The sequence below is a fragment of the Hippoglossus stenolepis genome, chromosome 6, assembly GCF_022539355.2.
Source record: "Hippoglossus stenolepis isolate QCI-W04-F060 chromosome 6, HSTE1.2, whole genome shotgun sequence".
Classification (NCBI taxonomy): Eukaryota; Metazoa; Chordata; class Actinopteri; order Pleuronectiformes; family Pleuronectidae; genus Hippoglossus; species Hippoglossus stenolepis.
Window position 1 is genome coordinate 6,081,171 of NC_061488.1, and position 18,302 is coordinate 6,099,472.

Genomic DNA, 18,302 nt, shown 5'->3' on the forward strand with positions numbered 1-18,302 from the left:
TCTTGGGAGTTGTGGTAGTTGGAGTTGTGGTCGTGGTAGTTGGAGTTGTGGTAGTGGTAGTTGGGGTTGTGGTAGTGGTACTGATAGTTGGAGTAGTTGTTGTAGCGTTGAGTAGTTGTTGTGGTAGTTGGAGTTGTGGTAGTTGGGGTTGTGGTAGTGGTAGTTGGAGTAGGTGTTGTGGTAGTTGGAGTAGTTGTAGTGGTAGTTGGAGTAGTTGTTGTAGTTGGAGTTGTGGTAGTAGTAGTTGGGGTTGTGGTAGTGTTAGTTGGAGTAGTTGTTGTGGTAGTTGGAGTAGTTGTTGTGGTAGTTGGAGTAGTTGTTGTGGTAGTTGGGGTTGTGGTAGTGGTAGTCGGAGTAGTTGCTGTAGTTGAGTGGTTGTTGTGGTAGTTGGAGTAGTTGTTGTGGTAGTGGTAGTTGGGGTGTGGTAGTGGTAGTTGAGTAGTTGTTGTGGTAGTTGAGTAGTTGTTGTGGTAGTTGGAGTTGTGGTAGTGGTAGTTTGGGTTGTGGTAGTTGGAGTAGTTGTTGTGGTAGTTGGAGTAGTTGGAGCTGAGTAGAAGTTGTGGTAGTTGGGGTTGTGGTAGTGGTAGTTGGAGCAGTTGTTGTGGTAGCTGGAGCTTGTGGTAGTGGTAGTTGGAGTGTGGTTGTGGTAGTTGGAGTAGTTGTTGTGGTAGTTGGAGTAGTTGTTGTGGTAGTTGGAGTTGTGGTAGTGGTAGTTGGGGTTGTGGTTGTGGTAGTTGGAATAGTTGTTGTGGTAGTTGGAGTAGTTGTTGTGGTAGTTGGAGTTGTGGTAGTGGTAGTTGGGGTTGTGGTGATGGCAGTTGGAGTAGTTGCTGTAGTAGTTGGAGTTGTGGTTGTGGTCGTTGGAGTGGTTGTTGTGGTTGTTGGAGTTGTGGTTGTGGTCGTTGGAGTTGTGGTCGTGGTAGTTGGAGTGGTTGTTGTAGTTGGAGTAGTTGTTGTGGTCATTGGAGTAGTTGTTGTGGTAGTTGTAGTTGTGGTAGTGGTAGTTGGAGTTGTGGTTGTGGTAGTTGGAGTAGTTGTTGTAGTAGTTGGAGTAGTTGTAGTTGGAGTAGTTGTTGTGGTAGTTGGAGTTGTGGTTGTAGTCATTGGAGTAGTTGTTGTGGTCGTGGGAGTTGTGGTTGTGGTCGTTGGAGTAGTTGTTGTGGTCGTTGGAGTTGTGGTAGTGGTAGTTGGAGTTGTGGTAGTTGGGGTTGTGGTAGTTGCAGTTGTGGTTGTGGTAGTTGGAATAGTTGAAGTAGTTGGAGTTGTGGTCGTTGGAGTTGTGGTAGTGGTAGTTGGAGTAGTTGTTGTGGTAGTTGTAGTAGTTGTTGTGGTAGTTGGAGTAGTTGTTGTGGTAGTTGGAGTTGTGGTAGTGGTAGTTGGGGTTGTGGTAGTGGTAGTCGGAGTAGTTGCTGTAGTTGGAGTGGTTGTTGTGGTAGTTGGGGTTGTGGTAGTGGTAGTTGGAGTAGTTGTGGTAGTTGGAGTTGTGGTAGTTGGGGTTGTGGTAGTGGTATTTGGAGTAGTTGTTGTGGTAGTTGGAGTTGTGGTAGTGGTAGTTGGGGTTGTGGTAGTGGTAGTGGTAGTTGGGGTTGTGGTAGTGGTAGTTGGAGTAGTTGTTGTGGTAGTTGGAGTAGTTGTTGTGGTAGTTGGAGTTGTGGTAGTTTGGGTTGTGGTAGTGGTAGTTGGAGTAGTTGTTGTGTTAGTTGGAGTAGTTGTTGTGGTAGTTGGAGTAGTTGTTGTGGTAGTTGGAGTTGTGGTAGTGGTAGTTGGGGTTGTGGTAGTGGTAGTGGTAGTGGTAGTCGGAGTAGTTGCTGTAGTTGGAGTGGTTGTTGTGGTTGTTGGAGTAGTTGTTGTGGTAGTGGTAGTTGGGGTTGGAGTAGTTGTTGTGGTAGTTGGAGTAGTTGTTGTGGTAGTTGGAGTTGTGGTAGTGGTAGTTTGGGTTGTGGTAGTTGGAGTTGTGGTTGTGGTAGTTGGAGTAGTTGTTGTGGTCGTTGGAGTTGTGGTAGTGGTAGTTGGAGTAGTTGATGTTGGAGTTGTTATAGTGGTAGTGGTAGTTGGAGTTGTGGTCGTGGTAGTTGGAGTAGTTGTTGTGGTCGTTGGAGTTGTGGTAGTGGTAGTTGGAGTAGTTGTTGTGGTCGTTGGAGTTGTTGTAGTTGGAGTTGTGGTCGTGGTAGTTGGAGTTGTGGTAGTGGTAGTTGGGGTTGTGGTAGTGGTACTGATAGTTGGAGTAGTTGTTGTTGTAGTTGGAGTAGTTGTTGTGGTAGTTGGAGTTGTGGTAGTTGGGGTTGTGGTAGTGGTAGTTGGAGTAGGTGTTGTGGTAGTTGGAGTAGCAGTTGGAGTAGTTGTTGTGGTAGTTGAAGTTGTGGTAGTAGTAGTTGGGGTTGTGGTAGTGGTAGTTGGAGTAGTTGTTGTGGTAGTTGGAGTAGTTGTTGTGGTAGTTGGAGTAGTTGTTGTGGTAGTGGTAGTCGGAGTAGTTGCTGTAGTTGGAGTGGTTGTTGTGGTAGTTGGAGTAGTTGTTGTGGTAGTTGGAGTAGTTGTTGTGGTAGTTGGAGTTGTGGTAGTCTTGTGGTAGTGGTAGTTGGAGTAGTTGTTGTGGTAGTTGGAGTAGTTGTTGTGGTAGTTGGAGTTGTGGTAGTGGTAGTTGGGGTTGTGGTAGTGGTAGTGGTAGTCGGAGTAGTTGCTGTAGTTGGAGTGGTTGTTGTGGTAGTTGGAGTAGTTGTTGTGGTAGTGGTAGTTGGGGTTGTGGTAGTGGTAGTTGGAGTAGTTGTTGTGGTAGTTGGAGTAGTTGTTGTGGTAGTTGGAGTTGTGGTAGTGGTAGTTTGGGTTGTGGTAGTTGGAGTTGTGGTTGTGGTAGTTGGAATAGTTGTTGTAGTTGGAGTAGTTGATGTTGGAGTTGTTATAGTGGTAGTGGTAGTTGGAGTTGTGGTCGTGGTAGTTGGAGTAGTTGTTGTGGTCGTTGGAGTTGTGGTAGTGGTAGTTGGAGTAGTTGTTGTGGTCGTTGGAGTTGTTGTAGTTGGAGTTGTGTTCGTGGTAGTTGGAGTTGTGGTAGTGGTAGTTGGGGTTGTGGTAGTGGTACTGATAGTTGGAGTAGTTGTTGTTGTAGTTGGAGTAGTTGTTGTGGTAGTTGTAGTTGTGGTAGTTGGGGTTGTGGTAGTTGGAGTAGGTGTTGTGGTAGTTGGAGTAGTTGTAGTGGTAGTTGGAGTAGTTGTTGTGGTAGTTGGAGTTGTGTTAGTTGTAGTTGGGGTTGTGGTAGTGGTAGTTGGAGTAGTTGTTGTGGTAGTTGGAGTAGTTGTTGTGGTAGTTGGAGTAGTTGTTGTTGTAGTTGGAGTAGTTGTTGTGGTAGTTGGGGTTGTGGTAGTGGTAGTCGGAGTAGTTGCTGTAGTTGGAGTGGTTGTTGTGGTTGTTGGAGTAGTTGTTGTGGTGGTGGTAGTAGTTGTTGTGGTAGTTGGAGTTGTGGTAGTTGGGGTTGTGGTAGTGGTAGTTGGAGTAGGTGTTGTGGTAGTTGGAGTAGTTGTAGTGGTAGTTGGAGTAGTTGTTGTGGTAGTTGGAGTTGTGGTAGTTGTAGTTGGGGTTGTGGTAGTGGTAGTTGGAGTAGTTGTTGTGGTAGTTGGAGTAGTTGTTGTGGTAGTTGGAGTAGTTGTAGTTGGAGTAGGTGTTGTGGTAGTTGGGGTTGGGGTAGTGGTAGTTGGAATAGTTGTTGTGGTAGTTGGAGTTGATGTAGTGGTAGTTGGAGTTGTGGTTGTGGTAGTTGGAATAGTTGTTGTGGTAGTTGGAGTAGTTGTTGTGGTAGTTGGAGTTGTGGTTGTGGTTGTGGTAGTTGGAATAGTTGTTGTGGTAGTTGGAGTAGTTGTTGTGGTAGTTGGAGTTGTGGTAGTGGTAGTTGGGGTTGTGGTAGTGGCAGTTGGAGTAGTTGCTGTAGTAGTTGGAGTTGTGGTTGTGGTCGTTGGAGTAGTTGTTGTGGTTGTTGGAGTTGTGGTTGTGGTCGTTGGATTAGTTGTGGTCGTTGGAGTTGTGGTCATTGGAGTTGTGGTAGTGGTAGTTGGGGTTGGGGTAGTTGGAGTTGTGGTCGTGGTAGTTGGAGTGGTTGTTGTAGTTGGAGTAGTTGTTGTGGTCATTGGAGTAGTTGTTGTGGTAGTTGTAGTTGTGGTAGTGGTAGTTGGAGTTGTGGTTGTGGTAGTTGGAATAGTTGTTGTAGTCGTTGGATTAGTTGTAGTTTGAGTAGTTGTTGTGGTAGTTGGAGTTGTGGTTGTGGTCATTGGAGTAGTTGTGGTCTTGAGAGTTGTGGTTGTGGTCGTTGGAGTAGTTGTTGTGGTCGTTGGAGTTGTGGTAGTGGTAGTTGGAGTTGTGGTAGTTGGGGTTGTGGTAGTTGGAGTTGTGGTTGTGGTAGTTGGAATAGTTGTAGTAGTTGGAGTTGTGGTCGTTTGAGTTGTGGTAGTGGTAGTTGGGGTTGTGGTAGTTGGAGTTGTGGTCGTGGTAGTTGGAGTTGTGGTCGTGGTAGTTGGAGTAGTTGTTGTGGTTGTTGGAGTTGTAGTTGGGGTTGTGGTAGTGGTAGTTGGAGTTGTGGTCGTGGTAGTTGGAGTAGTTGTGGTAGTTGGAGTTGTGGCACTGGTAGTTGGGGTTGTGGTAGTTGGAGTTGTGGTGGTGATAGTTGGAGTCGTTGTTGTGGTCGTTGGAGTTGTGATTGTAGTAGTTGGAGTAGTTGTTGTGGTCGTTGCATTTGTGGTAGTGGTAGTTGGAATAGTTGTTGTTGTTGGAGTAGTTGTTGTGGTAGTTGGAGTCGTTGTTGTGGTAGTTGGAGTTGTGGTTGTTGTAGTTGCGATTGTGGTCGTTGGAGTTGTGGTCGTGGTAGTTGGAATAGTTGTTGTTGTTGGAGTAGTAGTTGTTGTAGTTGGAGTGTTTGCTGTGGTAGTTGGAGTTGTGGTTCTGGTAGTTGGAGTTTTGGTAGTGGTAGTTGGAGTTGTGGTCATTGGAGTTGTGGTCGTGGTAGTTGGAATAGTTGTTGTTGTTGGGGTAGTTGTTGTGGTAGTTGGAGTAGTTGTTGTGGTAGTTGGAGTTGTGGTAGTGGTAGTTGGAGTAGTTGTTGTAGTTGGAGTAGTTGTTGTGGTCGTTGGAGTTGGGGTTGTCGTAGTTGGAGTAGTTGTTGTGGTTGTTGCAGTTGTGGTAGTGATAGTTGGGGTTGTGGTAGTTGGAGTTGTGCTTGTGGTAGTTGGAATAGTTGTTGTTGTTGGGGTAGTTGTTGTGGTAGTTGGAGTAGTTGTTGTGGTAGTTGGAGTTGTGGTAGTGGTAGTTGGAGTAGTTGTTGTGGTTGTTGGAGTTGGGGTTGTCGTAGTTGGAGTAGTTGTTGTGGTTGTTGCAGTTGTGGTAGTGATAGTTGGGGTTGTGGTAGTTGGAGTTGTGCTTGTGGTAGTTGGAGTAGTTGTTGTTGTTGGGGTAGTTGTTGTGGTAGTTGGAGTAGTTGTTGTAGTAGTTGGAGTTGTGGTCGTGGTAGTTGGAATAGTTGTTGTTGTTGGGGTAGTTGTTGTGGTAGTTGGAGTAGTTGTTGTGGTAGTTGGAGTTGTGGTTGTTGGAGTAGTTGTTGTAGTTGGAGTGGTTGTTGTGGTAGTTGGAGTAGTGGTTGTAGTAGTTGGGGTTGTTGTTGTGGTCGTTGGAGTTGTGGTTGTGGTAGTTGGAGTAGTTGTTGTGGTAGTAGTAGTGGTAGTTGGAGTTGTGGTAGTGTTAGTTGCGATTGTGGCCTGGAGTAGTTGTTGTGGTAGTTGGAGTAGTTGTTGTAGTAGTTGGAGTTGTGGTTGTGGTAGTTGGAGTCGTTGTTGTGGTAGTTGGAGTTGTGGTTGTGGTAGTTGGAGTAGTTGTTGTAGTTGGAGTGGTTGTTGTGGTAGTTGGAGTAGTTGTTGTAGTAGTTGGGGTTGTTGTTATGGTCGTTGGAGTTGTGGTTGTGGTAGTCGGAGTAGTTGTTGTGGTAGTGGAAGTTGAAGAACCTACAAAAACAGGAACATTGGGTTAATTGCTTTAATTGCTTCTTGATTATCACATCATACATTTTTATTCCTCAGCGTCACTACTTAGATATCTAAACAGAAACAAGTTTACTACGAGAAAAAATCAAGTTAATAAAAGCTGATGAAACTTGTTAAAAATGTCTTACTTTGAACAAGGAGAGAATTCAGGTGGCTGATGAAAGGACTTTTGCTCTGGTTACAGAAATTTCCGCTGAAGTCATCCAGGTCCAGTGACCAAACAAAGGCTCCTCCAAAGTTTTTTGCTTTTAAGTAACTGACCTGAGAGGACGAAGAGGAAAATACTTCTGATTGTTAACAAAACACAGTATACGTCTAAACAGAGTTTGTAAGTCGTTTGCATCGTTATAATTAAATTTAACAGATGGTTACCTTCGTACTAATGCTGCGTGTGTCATCAAATCCAACCCACTGGTTTTCTGTGATGGCATATGGAACTTTCTGATCAGGAATCCTTTGGACCATCTCCCCTTCAGTATAAAGGCAAGTCTGAAAAGAAGCATCACATTTCACATATAGATGCAAAGAAATAGAGTTCAGACCTTTATGGTGCGTTCAGACGCAACATGACGCGAAATTGAACCTCATGTTATTGGCTTGCTTTTGGAATCGCTGGGCAACGGACAGAACTAACTGAGTAAGGCAGCTAATGCTAGTACTCTAATCTTGGTTCATAGTAAAGTGCAACCCATAGCTGGAATTAAATGAGATGAATTTTTCCGGAATATCGTTCTTTGTGTTTTACAGTACACAAGTTGTATCCTACGGTACGTAGTATCTCAATGCTTGAAACACTTTCAACTTGTGTAGCTGTAATCCCACTGTGTGTAAAGGTTGGTTCACGCTTGGCCTGATCCCACCTTTATTGTACAATAAACACTAATAATATAAATTACTTACATTCCCAGCTCATAGTAATATAATAATACCTCATAATAGGCCCAGAATCCTTCTTCACCAGTGTAGCAGCCTTCTTCACCAGTGCCGCTGGCTGGAGCTCCAACATCACTGGATGCAGAGGAGAGGGAAAAAGCTCGCCCATATGCAGCTAGTCCCAAATTTAGCAAATGTGCAGGTGCTCCGTTGTCCACCCAATACTGCATGGCAGAGTCCTAAAGTGTGGGGGGGAAACAATAAAGATGAGATTGCATCTGTTCATAGATAGGGGTTCAGACTGTCTGTGTATGAATCATGGTTTTTACAGTATTATAGTAGATTTTGTCTCCAGTATCGTGGGATCCCACGTATAAGGGACTGTGATGTCCTGTGACATTTTCCCAGGGGCCGTGAAAGTCATACGTCAGCACATTGAGGAAATCCAGGTCCCTGTTAGAATAGAGAGGAAGTCATGTTGACCAAAGTGCTTTGACATGTGATCATGGGTGTAATGTAAATATTTATGAAATAAAAGATTAGTTTACTTGGTAATCTTTTCGACTTCATAACTGGCATCAATGACATCTCTCTCAGCAGAGACACTTGCTGTGAGGATTAATCGGTCACGGTTATGTTTTTTCCCTTCAGTCTCAAAGGCAGCATTGAGCTCCTACTCAACAACAACAAAAAAAACATTGTTCAGTCAAGTCTAACATCCTATAAAAACAGATCCTATGGCATATTTCTTTGAGTTTCAGAGGAAAGGGTCTGACCTTGCACAACAGTGTAAATTTCTGCTTGTTGTCTGGGTCGCCTCCTGCTCCCACAGGGTACATCCAGTCCAGGTTTAACCCATCAAACTGAAATATTCTCAGTAGTGCGACAGCAGACTGGATGAATGTTGTTCTGTTTTGTTTGGTTGACGCCATCGTAGTGAATCTGAAAACATTTAACACAGTGCTCTTAATATCCACTTAATTATAATATGAAGTTATTAACAAAAAGCAGGACACACAAGTAGGAGTCATATAAAAATATAAAAGCTTATTAAATGATCATTGCTCCCAGTTTGCACTCGCCGCAGTGGTTTCGCACAAACCATATGTGCTGCTTAATTTAAACCATGTATTATGCAGGATGTGCAAATCACAAAAAATTAAAAAAACATGAATGGACAAAGCATTACAAATACCAACATACTTTACAGCTGCTTACACTTGTTTTTGGACTCATAAAAAGGCCCAAATGTGAAATTCTTGTACGTATGTTTGTACGTATGTATCTATAGAAGTATAACTTACTTTTCTTTGTTAAAGGTTGGGCCACCAACAGCCAACAGGGTTTTGAGTGAAGGATTTCTGTGGGAGCATAAAATGTCTGTAATTATTGAAAAGAAAAAAGAAAGTTGGACATGATTTTTTAAATGTGAACAAGCTAAAGTTCTAACCTGGTTTTGAGCCCATTAAACAACTGATAGCGAAATATTTCTGCTCTTCTAGTGGGGACCAGCTCATTGAATTCATTGATGTCAGAGAAGGCGTAGATCAGATGGGTACATTTGTTCGGATCGATATCCTCAATCGTGAACTTCCCGGCGTCTGGTCTATCTTCGGCCAAGCTGTTAAAGTAACACACCAGCCTTTCGGAAGAGCCTGAGACATGAATAACAAAAAGTTTGAATTAGTATGAATTGGTTTTCAAAGACAGCAGTTTTATCAAACTCTCATCAATTGTTTACTTAGGAACTTTATTTATTGGCTGGAAGAACTGTTATGATTAATAAGTGCCTCTTACCCAAGCTGGCGATGACCAGGCAGAGACCTTCAAAGATAAAGAGTGGATCATTATGAGGTTAACTAGAAAAGTTAACTGGTCAGTTCATCTAAATCCACATTGAAATTTGAACCTTGTGACCACATTTTGAAATTTCTTTTGAAAATTCTTTTGAAAATTCTTTTTTTCTTTTTGTCACTTAAAGTATAAAAATGTGTTTTTAAGATCTGGTTGAGTGGAATATTTAAGAAAGTGTTTTACTTGGTTAGTGAGCCTTACCTGCTGTCAGAATTATGTTGCACATGTTGTCACTATATGGAAAGAAAAGAAAGAATTAAGAAAATATCTTTTTATAAACATTATTCATACAAATCTTCACTCTGAGCACTCAACATTCATTTCATTTCAGCATTTTCCCTTTATTCTAGTTCCATATTAATTATATATTTTTATAAATATTGTCATATTGTAACTGTTTTAAAATGTTTTAGCTTTTTAGTCTAATAATGCTATTTATGCTGATTTGCTTAGTATTGTGTCATTTTTAGATATACACACAGGAAGAGTTGTGATGGTGGGCCCCCGAAAAAAGCTTTGAATTCATCTCAGAAATAGGTCACCCGTCTTAAAGGTTATGAGTTCAGTATCCACTGCCAGTAGGTGTCACTCTTGCACCACAATCTCAGACCAAGTGCTCCATTGGCCACAACTCCCCACATCTTCAAGAGCTCAACAAGATGTTGCCAGTAGTCTTAGAATATATGCACAGGTGTTGCCTATATGGTCTATGAGTGTTCCATAGCCAAGTGGAAGTGGTACATTGTGAACCGACTGCTGCTTTGTAAAATAGCATCTCCCTTGATGACAGCTCTGCATGGTGAGGAAAGCTCTTACCTAAATATCAGATCTTTTTCATTTTATTTCATGTTTAATCCCAAAGAATCTTATCGTACACTACCAGGTCTGATCTGAGCTAAACAGAATGAAAATCAATCAAAAAAGATCAATACAAAATAATAAAGCTCAATAACAATCATTATAATCATAATCACACAATCTCAGCGTGTGAGTTGGTTAGAGAGCCGGTATAGTACAGCAGCGGTTAAATCTGTAGTAATGTGGTACAATGAAATCAAAGCAAAAGGGATACTTACAAAGGTAATGGTGAAAGAAGCATCTACTGTCTCCACTGTGACTGATGGAGGACTGATGAGTTTCTGGCTGTTAAATTGGGTAGACAGCTCCCAGGGCGTGGTAGTTACAATGGGTGTGGATAGTTAATGCAGTCTTGCAATGTCCAAAGTAATTAAACCCTGATGGAGATGTGACGTCAGGTGACGGGGGAACATTTAGTACATTTAAAAAGGTGTACAAAATAATTCATCAGCATGTTGATAATTTTTGAACAGTTTTTTTCAAGTTCATTTTGACAACACAATGGCACACACACCCAACTGGTTAAGAAACACCTACAAGCAAGTTTATTTATATTGGACATTTCCAACTCCGGTGAGTTGCTTTGCATAAGACAACACGCTGTAACAAATTGATGTGAAAGATGCCAGAGAATAGTTAAAAAGACCAGTGGTGAAGTGAAGAGTTGTTTGAGACACAAGTTATATCACAATGATCTATGGATAAGAGTCGTGAATATGACTGAAAGGACGGTCAAAAGGATAACGACTGTAAAAACTAGGAACGTGGATAAATACTGACTGATTAAAGTTATCGGAGTGCATTGAGGTATTATGTACAGCTCAGGTGAAAGATGAATATATGTATAGGACCAGGTAGCAGCAGATGAATCAGTGTGATCAGGGACCAATCGGTTTAAAGTATTAGACTTAAAAAAATGCTTCATATGGAATCTGGAACCTTTGTTCAACGAGACCCGAGACTGACTCGTGGTAAGATTGTCTCCATATTTTATATTCAATACATTCTACTTAAACCTCTCATCGTTTGTGCTATTTGTTGAGGGGTTCAGATCAATTCCCAGCACACTAGCCCTGTCTCATGGGAATTACATTAGTTTGCAGCTAATTTGCAACAGTGAAAACAGCATGGACCAAATATGTATTGAAACTGATGTTGACACTGAATGCTGAAAACATTTAGAAGCATATTTTTTAGTTGTCATGTTGATCAGGGTGTTATTTCACTTTGTGCCTATTTTGAACAAAAAAGCTTAATTGAGCATTTTAGTCTCAGATACTCTCTTTAAAATTCTTCCAATGTGCCCAAGGTAGGCTAAACAAGGGATTCGACAAAAAACAGTATTGAGTGCAGGCTCTTTCCAACCTTAATGCCTTTTATATTGCAGAGTAGTTCATCTTCTAATGCAGAGAGTGGTTCTGGCTCATACCTTCACCAACAGTCCCCTTATGAAACCACATTGAAATTCATTGGATCCACAGTTTTACTTGGTTCTGCATCAAATTGCGCACACTCATAAATATCAGTCTCCTGAACATGTCTTACTTTTTCATTAAGATCCATTAATTAATTCTTGAGAAATCAACATAAATGTTTAAAAGTGCCCTTCAGTGCTCTAGTGTTAATAAAGTGAAAATAACTTCCGTGGTAATCTGTAGTTTTGCTAAAAAAGACAACACAACCTTGTAGCCGGAGGTAATAATGTATATTGAGTCAGTCAGGAGGAAGGAAACACATAAGCAACTATTTAATGTCATCGTTGAAACTAATAATTAAAAACACACTATTAAAACTATATTAAAAATATCAAAGGTCAAAATTACAACAACAGACACATGGCAGAGACACATGGCAGAGACACAAAACAAGTACAAATATAATGTATTATGTGATTCATATATACTGGTAAAGTAAAGTACTGGTATAGAAGTGTGGTATAGAAATATACCACATAAAGGCAACTTTCTTTTAAAATAGCCTTTACAGGTGACGTCTTAAATGCTGTGGGAAAGACGCCTTGTTGATCAAACGCTGTCAGGACCTCCTCAGACACTGAATTAAAAACCTCAGTCATGTGAAGGCGTGTAGTCTTTTAAACCAGGCCAGTGCGTGACGTGTTACTCTACTGACAAAATGAATGCTGCGTTTGATGTTTTCCCTGTACAGTTCTCTGTAAATTCATCACGTAATAAGATGGCTGCTATGCTCTGTAGCATGGTTAATTAAATGATCTATAAACACGGCTTCAACTTGAATGGCACTAAGCAGAGAGCATACCTCTGCAAAGGTCCAACAGTTCCCTTAAATTCAATCAAGCTGCACCAAATTTCACACACTCACTCATTCCCTCAGATACATGAATTGTTCCCTCGGAAATCTGTGAAACGCTTCTATCTCACATTGTTGAAGAAAGAAAAAAAGTCCTGGTCTGTTTATCCTAATCTGGATTCGCACCAATATTTTATGGGATCTTCCCTGACCCATACCACTACTTCCACCAAGTTTCAGGATGATCCGAAGGGTATAGTTTATGCAATATCCAACCATTCAACCAACAAATCAACAAACTAATCAACCATCTAACCAACCAACCATCCGACCAACCAACCAACCAACCAACCATCCGACGATCCGACCATCCAAAAAATGAGACACTACATAAGTCTATGTACATATATTGTAACAACAATAAGAACATTTAAAACACAATACAAGGCCAGTTCATGGGTTGTTGGGAGCAGATAAACTCTTAATAAGAAACAATTCAAACTTCTCAGTTTCTTTCACCGATTTTCATGAATATTCAATGCTATAGAGAAATATTAAAGTTTTTAAGGCCTCTGTGATGCTATCATCTTATTCATGAGATACACTGCTGTAGATGAGCAGCTGGGAGATGGATAGATACACATACATATCTTATAACACAAATTAACAATGACTCATACTGGAGGCTATTTAATTATACAGCGTCCCAAGTTAAAAAAACTAAAAACAAAACAGATGCGTCAAAAAGACTTTTATGAGAAAATTATGAGACTACGCTCCCTCCGTCAGAGCTCCTCCCTCTTCCTCCTGCTTCAGAGCACAGTCACACACATGTGCAGTGAAAAGAAAGAGAAATCATCTTTAATCTTTGCACTTTCAGGTTAAACAATCTTCCAACATGTTTGTTCAGGAGAACTTAGTGGACTCACTTGAATTAGTTTGAGGTGCTTTTTGGATGGGACCCGTGAAGAAGAAATCCAAGGCACTCTATTTTTTAACAATTCCAGTGCTTCCATGATCATGCCATGGTCGTCATATTAAATAACCTTAAATCATAACTAATTTTGATATCGTCTATACTGTCTCTATCTCAATTCCTTGTTTAAATATATTTTCATTTATTTTTACATTTTTTATCCTATTTTAACTGGATCAATGAGAACCTAGTGGACTTGTGTGATGTACTGAATTGAATGTGTAGACATAGACAAATCCAAGGCAATTACTACAATTTTAATATTATCTGTACTGTCACCATCTCACATTCTATTATAAACATATTTCTACATTTAGATTTACATTTTTATCGTATCCATGAGTGATTTTATTTCACTCTTAAAACTCTCAATTTATGAGTATTACCTAATTAGGCTTGTTCTGCACAAAATTTCCTTGTACCTGACAATAAAGGTCTCTTCAATTAAATGTTCAAGCATTGGGTATCATTAAAAAATGTATTATTATTAATTAAATAATTAAACATTAATAATCTTGGAGTGCAACCCCATGAAAACCCCTGAAAACTAGTTTAAATATATTCATCAATAAAATTTTTCACCCGACCCCTTGACCCTGACACCCTCCTCCCCCCCTTCTCCTTCCCTTTATACCCCTCACGTCCCTCGCCAGCGAAGAAAGGAGAAAAGATCACAGATCAGACGACCCAAGCAGAGTCCTGCTGGATTGCTCAGAACCAAGTGAAATTATGTTTGACTCTCCTGAGCACATGTGTTGAATATTGCGTGAATATTCAACACATGTGTGGTTAACAGGGGAAAGTGTATCATGGGTGTAGCATGTGTGATACAGAGGAAAAATAAACATGCCATTCTCTCTTGAGGTCATTGCTCACTGGGTGCGATTCAGGACATGTGCTGAGGTGTTTATGGCATTCCTTCTTCTAATTAAAATGCTAGTTAATTAAGCTGGAACGATACCGCCTTGTCATTAAATCGCAAAGAGAGCGAGGACATCAGAGTGAGAACAGTAGTGATGACTAAGTTAATAATAGAGTCTACTTTCATATTTCAGGCTACCGGCAGAACCGGTAGAACAGCTTCTGAAGTTAAGTAACATCTTTGGTATTTTCTAAGTGCATCAGACCCAGTAATTAGGCCAGGGCACGGCCCTCAGCTATAGGGCCACCAGGTGAAGAGGCATCTAGAGCAGGTAGAAATATGCACCTCTGCTGAGTAAGTTATGTTTCCATCTACGTTTATTCGTCTGTTAGTTAGCGGGATTACGCAAAAACTCCTGGACGGACGACCATGAAATTTGGTGGAAGAATTAACTCACAAAATGTTGGCGCAGCTGTCCTCCAACCAGGAGGTCGACAGCTCGAATCACAGCTCAAGCCGAAGTGCCCTTGGGCAAGATGCTGAACCCCAGAAATGGCCCCTCATAGATGTTGAATGCACTAATTGTAAGTCGCTTTGGATAAAAGCGTCAGCTAAATGACATGTAATGTAATAACTGTTTGTTCAGAGCTTAGTATTTTATTATTAATAAGAATCAATTATTATAATAATCATAATCATAATCATACAATAAAAATGGGCGTATATATCCTAGTGTTGTCATCCCACTGTGGGCTGCTTCCACACTCACCTGTGAGCAAACACCCGAGACTGAGCTGCACAATGAACTAGAACAGCACTCAGGGAAGAGCAAACTACTGCCAAGCACAACAATCACTTTATGGAACCAAATTAAAATCCACTAGATCTGCACCAGATTGCTCACACTCAACAGTCCCCTTAACATGCCTGATTTTTTTCCATCAAGATCTATGAATTGAATGTTGAAAAACAAAAGCAATCTTGGATCCAAATGTAGGTCGAAATCAAATCAGTTCTTCTTTGGGTCATGCCCCGCCCCTCCACATAATTTGAGAACGGGACTGAAATAAAGGTATGGAATCCCAAAAGAGACAAAAAGAGTATCAAAGAGTATCTCCATGCTGAACAGTGAACTTTTATGTCGACAGAAACTACAAACACCAGAAGTGAATTCAGGTACAGGACACACACATGAATTGTAAATGTAGATTTCAACATTGTGTTGTAACTGTGTTCAGAACAGATCCCAGTGCTCTACCTGCTGACTGAGCTAGAACATTACAGCCTCTTTAGATGTCAGGTGCTCGTCCGGCGTCGTGCCAGGATCAGTAAATCAAATCAAGTTTATCTATAAAGCTCATTTGAAAAACAACCAGAGTAAGAGGAGATAATGACAAAACCAAATAATTATAAATTCTTATTAAAATATAATTATTGCTATTGACTGACATAAAAATCTCTCACAATTTGTAGTGCTGTCCGAAGGTTAGTGACATTTCTTATGCCCTATATAGTGCACCCATTGTTTACTGAGTATACTGTAAATTTCTGTATACTACAATTTTACACCACACAAAACACGAAATTGTATGTCGTGATTTTTTTTAAAACCTCACTATTAATAATGACGGCATGTGAAATGAATGTTGAAGCTTTTAGGGCCAATCACAACATTTGCAGCTCTCGCGGAAGACTAAATTAGCGGGGCAGTTTTGGATCCAAGTGATGCTGTTGGCACAATTGTAAAAAGAACCTGGGGCATCAGGTTTGGCATAATTCCCTGCGGGCTTTGTAGCACAGAAGTTGTTGTCTCGAGTTGTGGGTGATGTGGGGATTGTGGGTCTGGGATGAGGGGTAACGTATGGAGGGTCTTTGGTTGGAGTCACTTGAGTCTGAGGCGTTTCTGTGGCGGGAAGGGGAGGAAGATCTGCAGAAATAACGATATGTCATTCATTGTCTGCTGGTCTAGGACTTTATTGTTGATGCATATGAAAGGAAACAGTTTAGCTTGTAATGTTATGTTTACCTGAGGCCAAAAGAGAACGAAGATAATTGATGAGGGTGTAGTTTCCTTGTCGACAGAACTGTCCATGAAAGTCGTCCAGATCCAGAGCCCAGACAAAGGCTCCTCCAAACCTGTTGTCTTTTAGGTAACGAACCTAGATGAGTAACAACAGAAACATTCAAGCAAAACAAATCTATTCAAACATTGTCTGTCTGTAACGTGACCTCGAAGAAGAAAACTACCTTAGTCTCAAAACTTTCTTTGTTGTCATATCCGACCCACTCATTGTTTTTAATGGCATAGGGAACTTTCTGGTCCTCAATCAACTGGACAGACGCCCCTTGAAGAAAAGTGCAAATCTGAAAAGAGAGTTAAATTCTAAATACCTACTCTCTGAGAGTTAAGTTCAATGACTAAATAAAGCTGCCAGTTGCACCTCATAATAGGACCAGAAGCCAGCCTCCCTCGTGAAAGTACCAGCAGCTGCGGGACCACTGGTCGGTGCTCCGACCGCACTGGACTGAGACGACAGTCGGAATGTTCGCCCATATGTGGCAAATCCCATATTGAGCTTTTCCACAGGTGTTCCCTTGTCCCGCCAGTACCTCATGGCAAAGTCCTGAAATGTAAATGAAAAGAGACGGACAGAAATCAAGTTTTCATCCAAATTTTGTGCAAATTTTAACCATATTTCCAGAGAATCTGCAAGTGTTTCCTGTTATGTGAATTTAAAGAGCCGGGCTTATTGAGACAGACCAATGCAAAGGAGAAGGTACAATTGGCCGCTATATTTACTGTCACAAAATATTGGCTGTTGCCCCCAGAAGCTAATGTGTTGACACACGATATCCAGTGGGTTTTGAGATCTGATGTTATTGCTATTCTTAATCTCTCCAGGTGAGCAGAAACCTTAAATCACATGCTTCATGCACATCTGGATTATTTTGCTAAAACTGTTTCCAATCTGAGTTAATCAATGCACCAACTTTTCCACCGACCAGACAACCTTTTTTTTGTTGTTACAATATTTAAAATTTCCTCAGTTTTTTTTTAACTACACAAATTGGCAATACACATAAAAACAGGCAGATGTAAAAACCTACTCAGATAATAATAATAATAATAATAATAATAATAAATAAATGTTTGCATTCATGAAGTAGCTGAACATGAATCTGTGTACTCACAGTATTTAAGTAAACATGGTCCCCTGTGTCATGGGACCCTTTGAACAACGGGCTGTTATGTCCCGTCACACTTTCCGAGGTGCCGTGAAAATCGTAGGTCATCACATTGATAAAATCCAGGTACCTGATGAAATGCAAGTGAGATTCACTCAAACATGATGGCAGCTGATCATAATGTGCAGAGGAACATTTTGGTGTACTTTGCCAACTCTGCAATTTCGTAGCCAGCATCGATGGTTCCTTTCCCAGCAGGCACAGCAGCAGAGATAAGTAATCTGGGTTTGCCGGCCGCTGTCCTCTCGGCCTCGTAGGCCTCCAGGAGTTCCTGAAAGCAAGTCACCAGTCGTCATAGTCACGTCGTGCTTCATGGGAAACATCAGCTGAACTTCTGCACAGTAATTCTGGATCTGACCTTGCATAACAAAGTGAATCTCTGCCGGTCCTCGAGAGGACTTCCTCTCGAAGCGGGGTATTCCCAGTCCAGGTCCAATCCATCAAAACCATACTTTCTCAGTAGTTTGATAGAGGACTGGATGAATGTATTTCTGTTTGCTTGAGTTGACACCATGGTTGTGAATCTGGGCAGCATTTTGGAAATGGAAAGGTGAAGAATACATTATAAAACATATATTGATCTTCATTGATTTGTTTTAAGCAAATCATCTCACTTTTGCGTTCCAAAGTTCCAGCCGCCAACTGCCAACAGTGTTTTAAGAGTTGGATTCCTGTGGGAAAGTTAAAATTTAGTGTGAAGGAATATTGATTTGACAACAAAATATGTCAGAGAACTTCGGACTGACCTCTGTTTGAGTCCATTAAATGATTTATAGAGTGCCTCATCATTCCATTCTAGGGTGACTAACTCATTTGCCCCATTAATACCAGAAAAGGCATAGATCAGGTGGGTGCACAGGTTTGGATCAACATCGGACGGCATAAACTTCCCATTGCCGGGTCTGTACTGGGACCAGTTCGTGAAATAACACACCAGTCTGGCAGATGACACTTATCATATGAGAAAGAAATTCATTCTTTATTATTTCATTCCGAATATTTCATTATTAAAAACTATTGCTGGCATTTACCACTGATTAATTCATGAACTCACCCAAACTGCCAAGGGAAAGACAGAGACCTTTTAAAGAGAAAGAGTTAGTCCATTAATATTGCGTAAAAAAAAGACAAGAAAACAATTCAAGAAAACAATCTTGTAGGTTTTTATTGGCAGCTTACCTGCAAGTAGAATCAGCTTGTTCATGGTGAACGTGCTCGGCCGAGCTCTTGCAGTCGAAAATGAACACTGACTGAATTTGTTTTGCTGGTGAAATCTACACACACCACGATAATCGTTAACCACAAACACATTGTGTCACAACAGAGGTTTAGTACACACAACTGTTGAGTCCTA

The 18,302-nt window shown here is 41.0% G+C and overlaps 3 protein-coding genes across 3 annotated transcripts; all 3 read right to left on the bottom strand.

The window, feature by feature from the left end:
- Positions 1-873: 873 nt before the first annotated feature.
- LOC124851946 (mucin-2-like) lies at positions 874-3,929 on the bottom strand (the record flags this gene model as incomplete). The annotated part of the gene is made up of 2 exons (XM_047340147.1): positions 874-1,329; positions 3,375-3,929. Coding segments are annotated over 2 exons (1,011 nt in total), but the record flags the coding sequence as incomplete, so codon positions are not given.
- Positions 3,930-6,056: 2,127 nt separating this feature from the next.
- Positions 6,057-9,856, bottom strand: LOC118110619 (chitinase-3-like protein 2). The gene is made up of 12 exons (XM_047340148.1): positions 9,815-9,856; positions 8,940-8,971; positions 8,682-8,708; positions 8,335-8,539; positions 8,189-8,245; positions 7,661-7,826; positions 7,433-7,557; positions 7,214-7,337; positions 6,941-7,123; positions 6,384-6,500; positions 6,140-6,272; positions 6,057-6,064 (listed from the first exon to the last, which is right to left on the bottom strand). Exons 1-12 carry the CDS (start codon positions 9,835-9,837, stop codon positions 6,057-6,059), a joined length of 1,200 nt encoding a protein of 399 aa, XP_047196104.1. The 5' UTR covers positions 9,838-9,856.
- Positions 9,857-14,817: 4,961 nt separating this feature from the next.
- LOC118110756 (acidic mammalian chitinase-like) lies at positions 14,818-18,243 on the bottom strand. The gene is made up of 11 exons (XM_035158797.2): positions 18,128-18,243; positions 18,003-18,029; positions 17,695-17,899; positions 17,563-17,619; positions 17,307-17,472; positions 17,095-17,219; positions 16,895-17,018; positions 16,144-16,326; positions 15,950-16,066; positions 15,729-15,861; positions 14,818-15,629 (listed from the first exon to the last, which is right to left on the bottom strand). Exons 1-11 carry the CDS (start codon positions 18,150-18,152, stop codon positions 15,358-15,360), a joined length of 1,434 nt encoding a protein of 477 aa, XP_035014688.1. The 5' UTR covers positions 18,153-18,243; the 3' UTR covers positions 14,818-15,357.
- Positions 18,244-18,302: the final 59 nt, after the last annotated feature.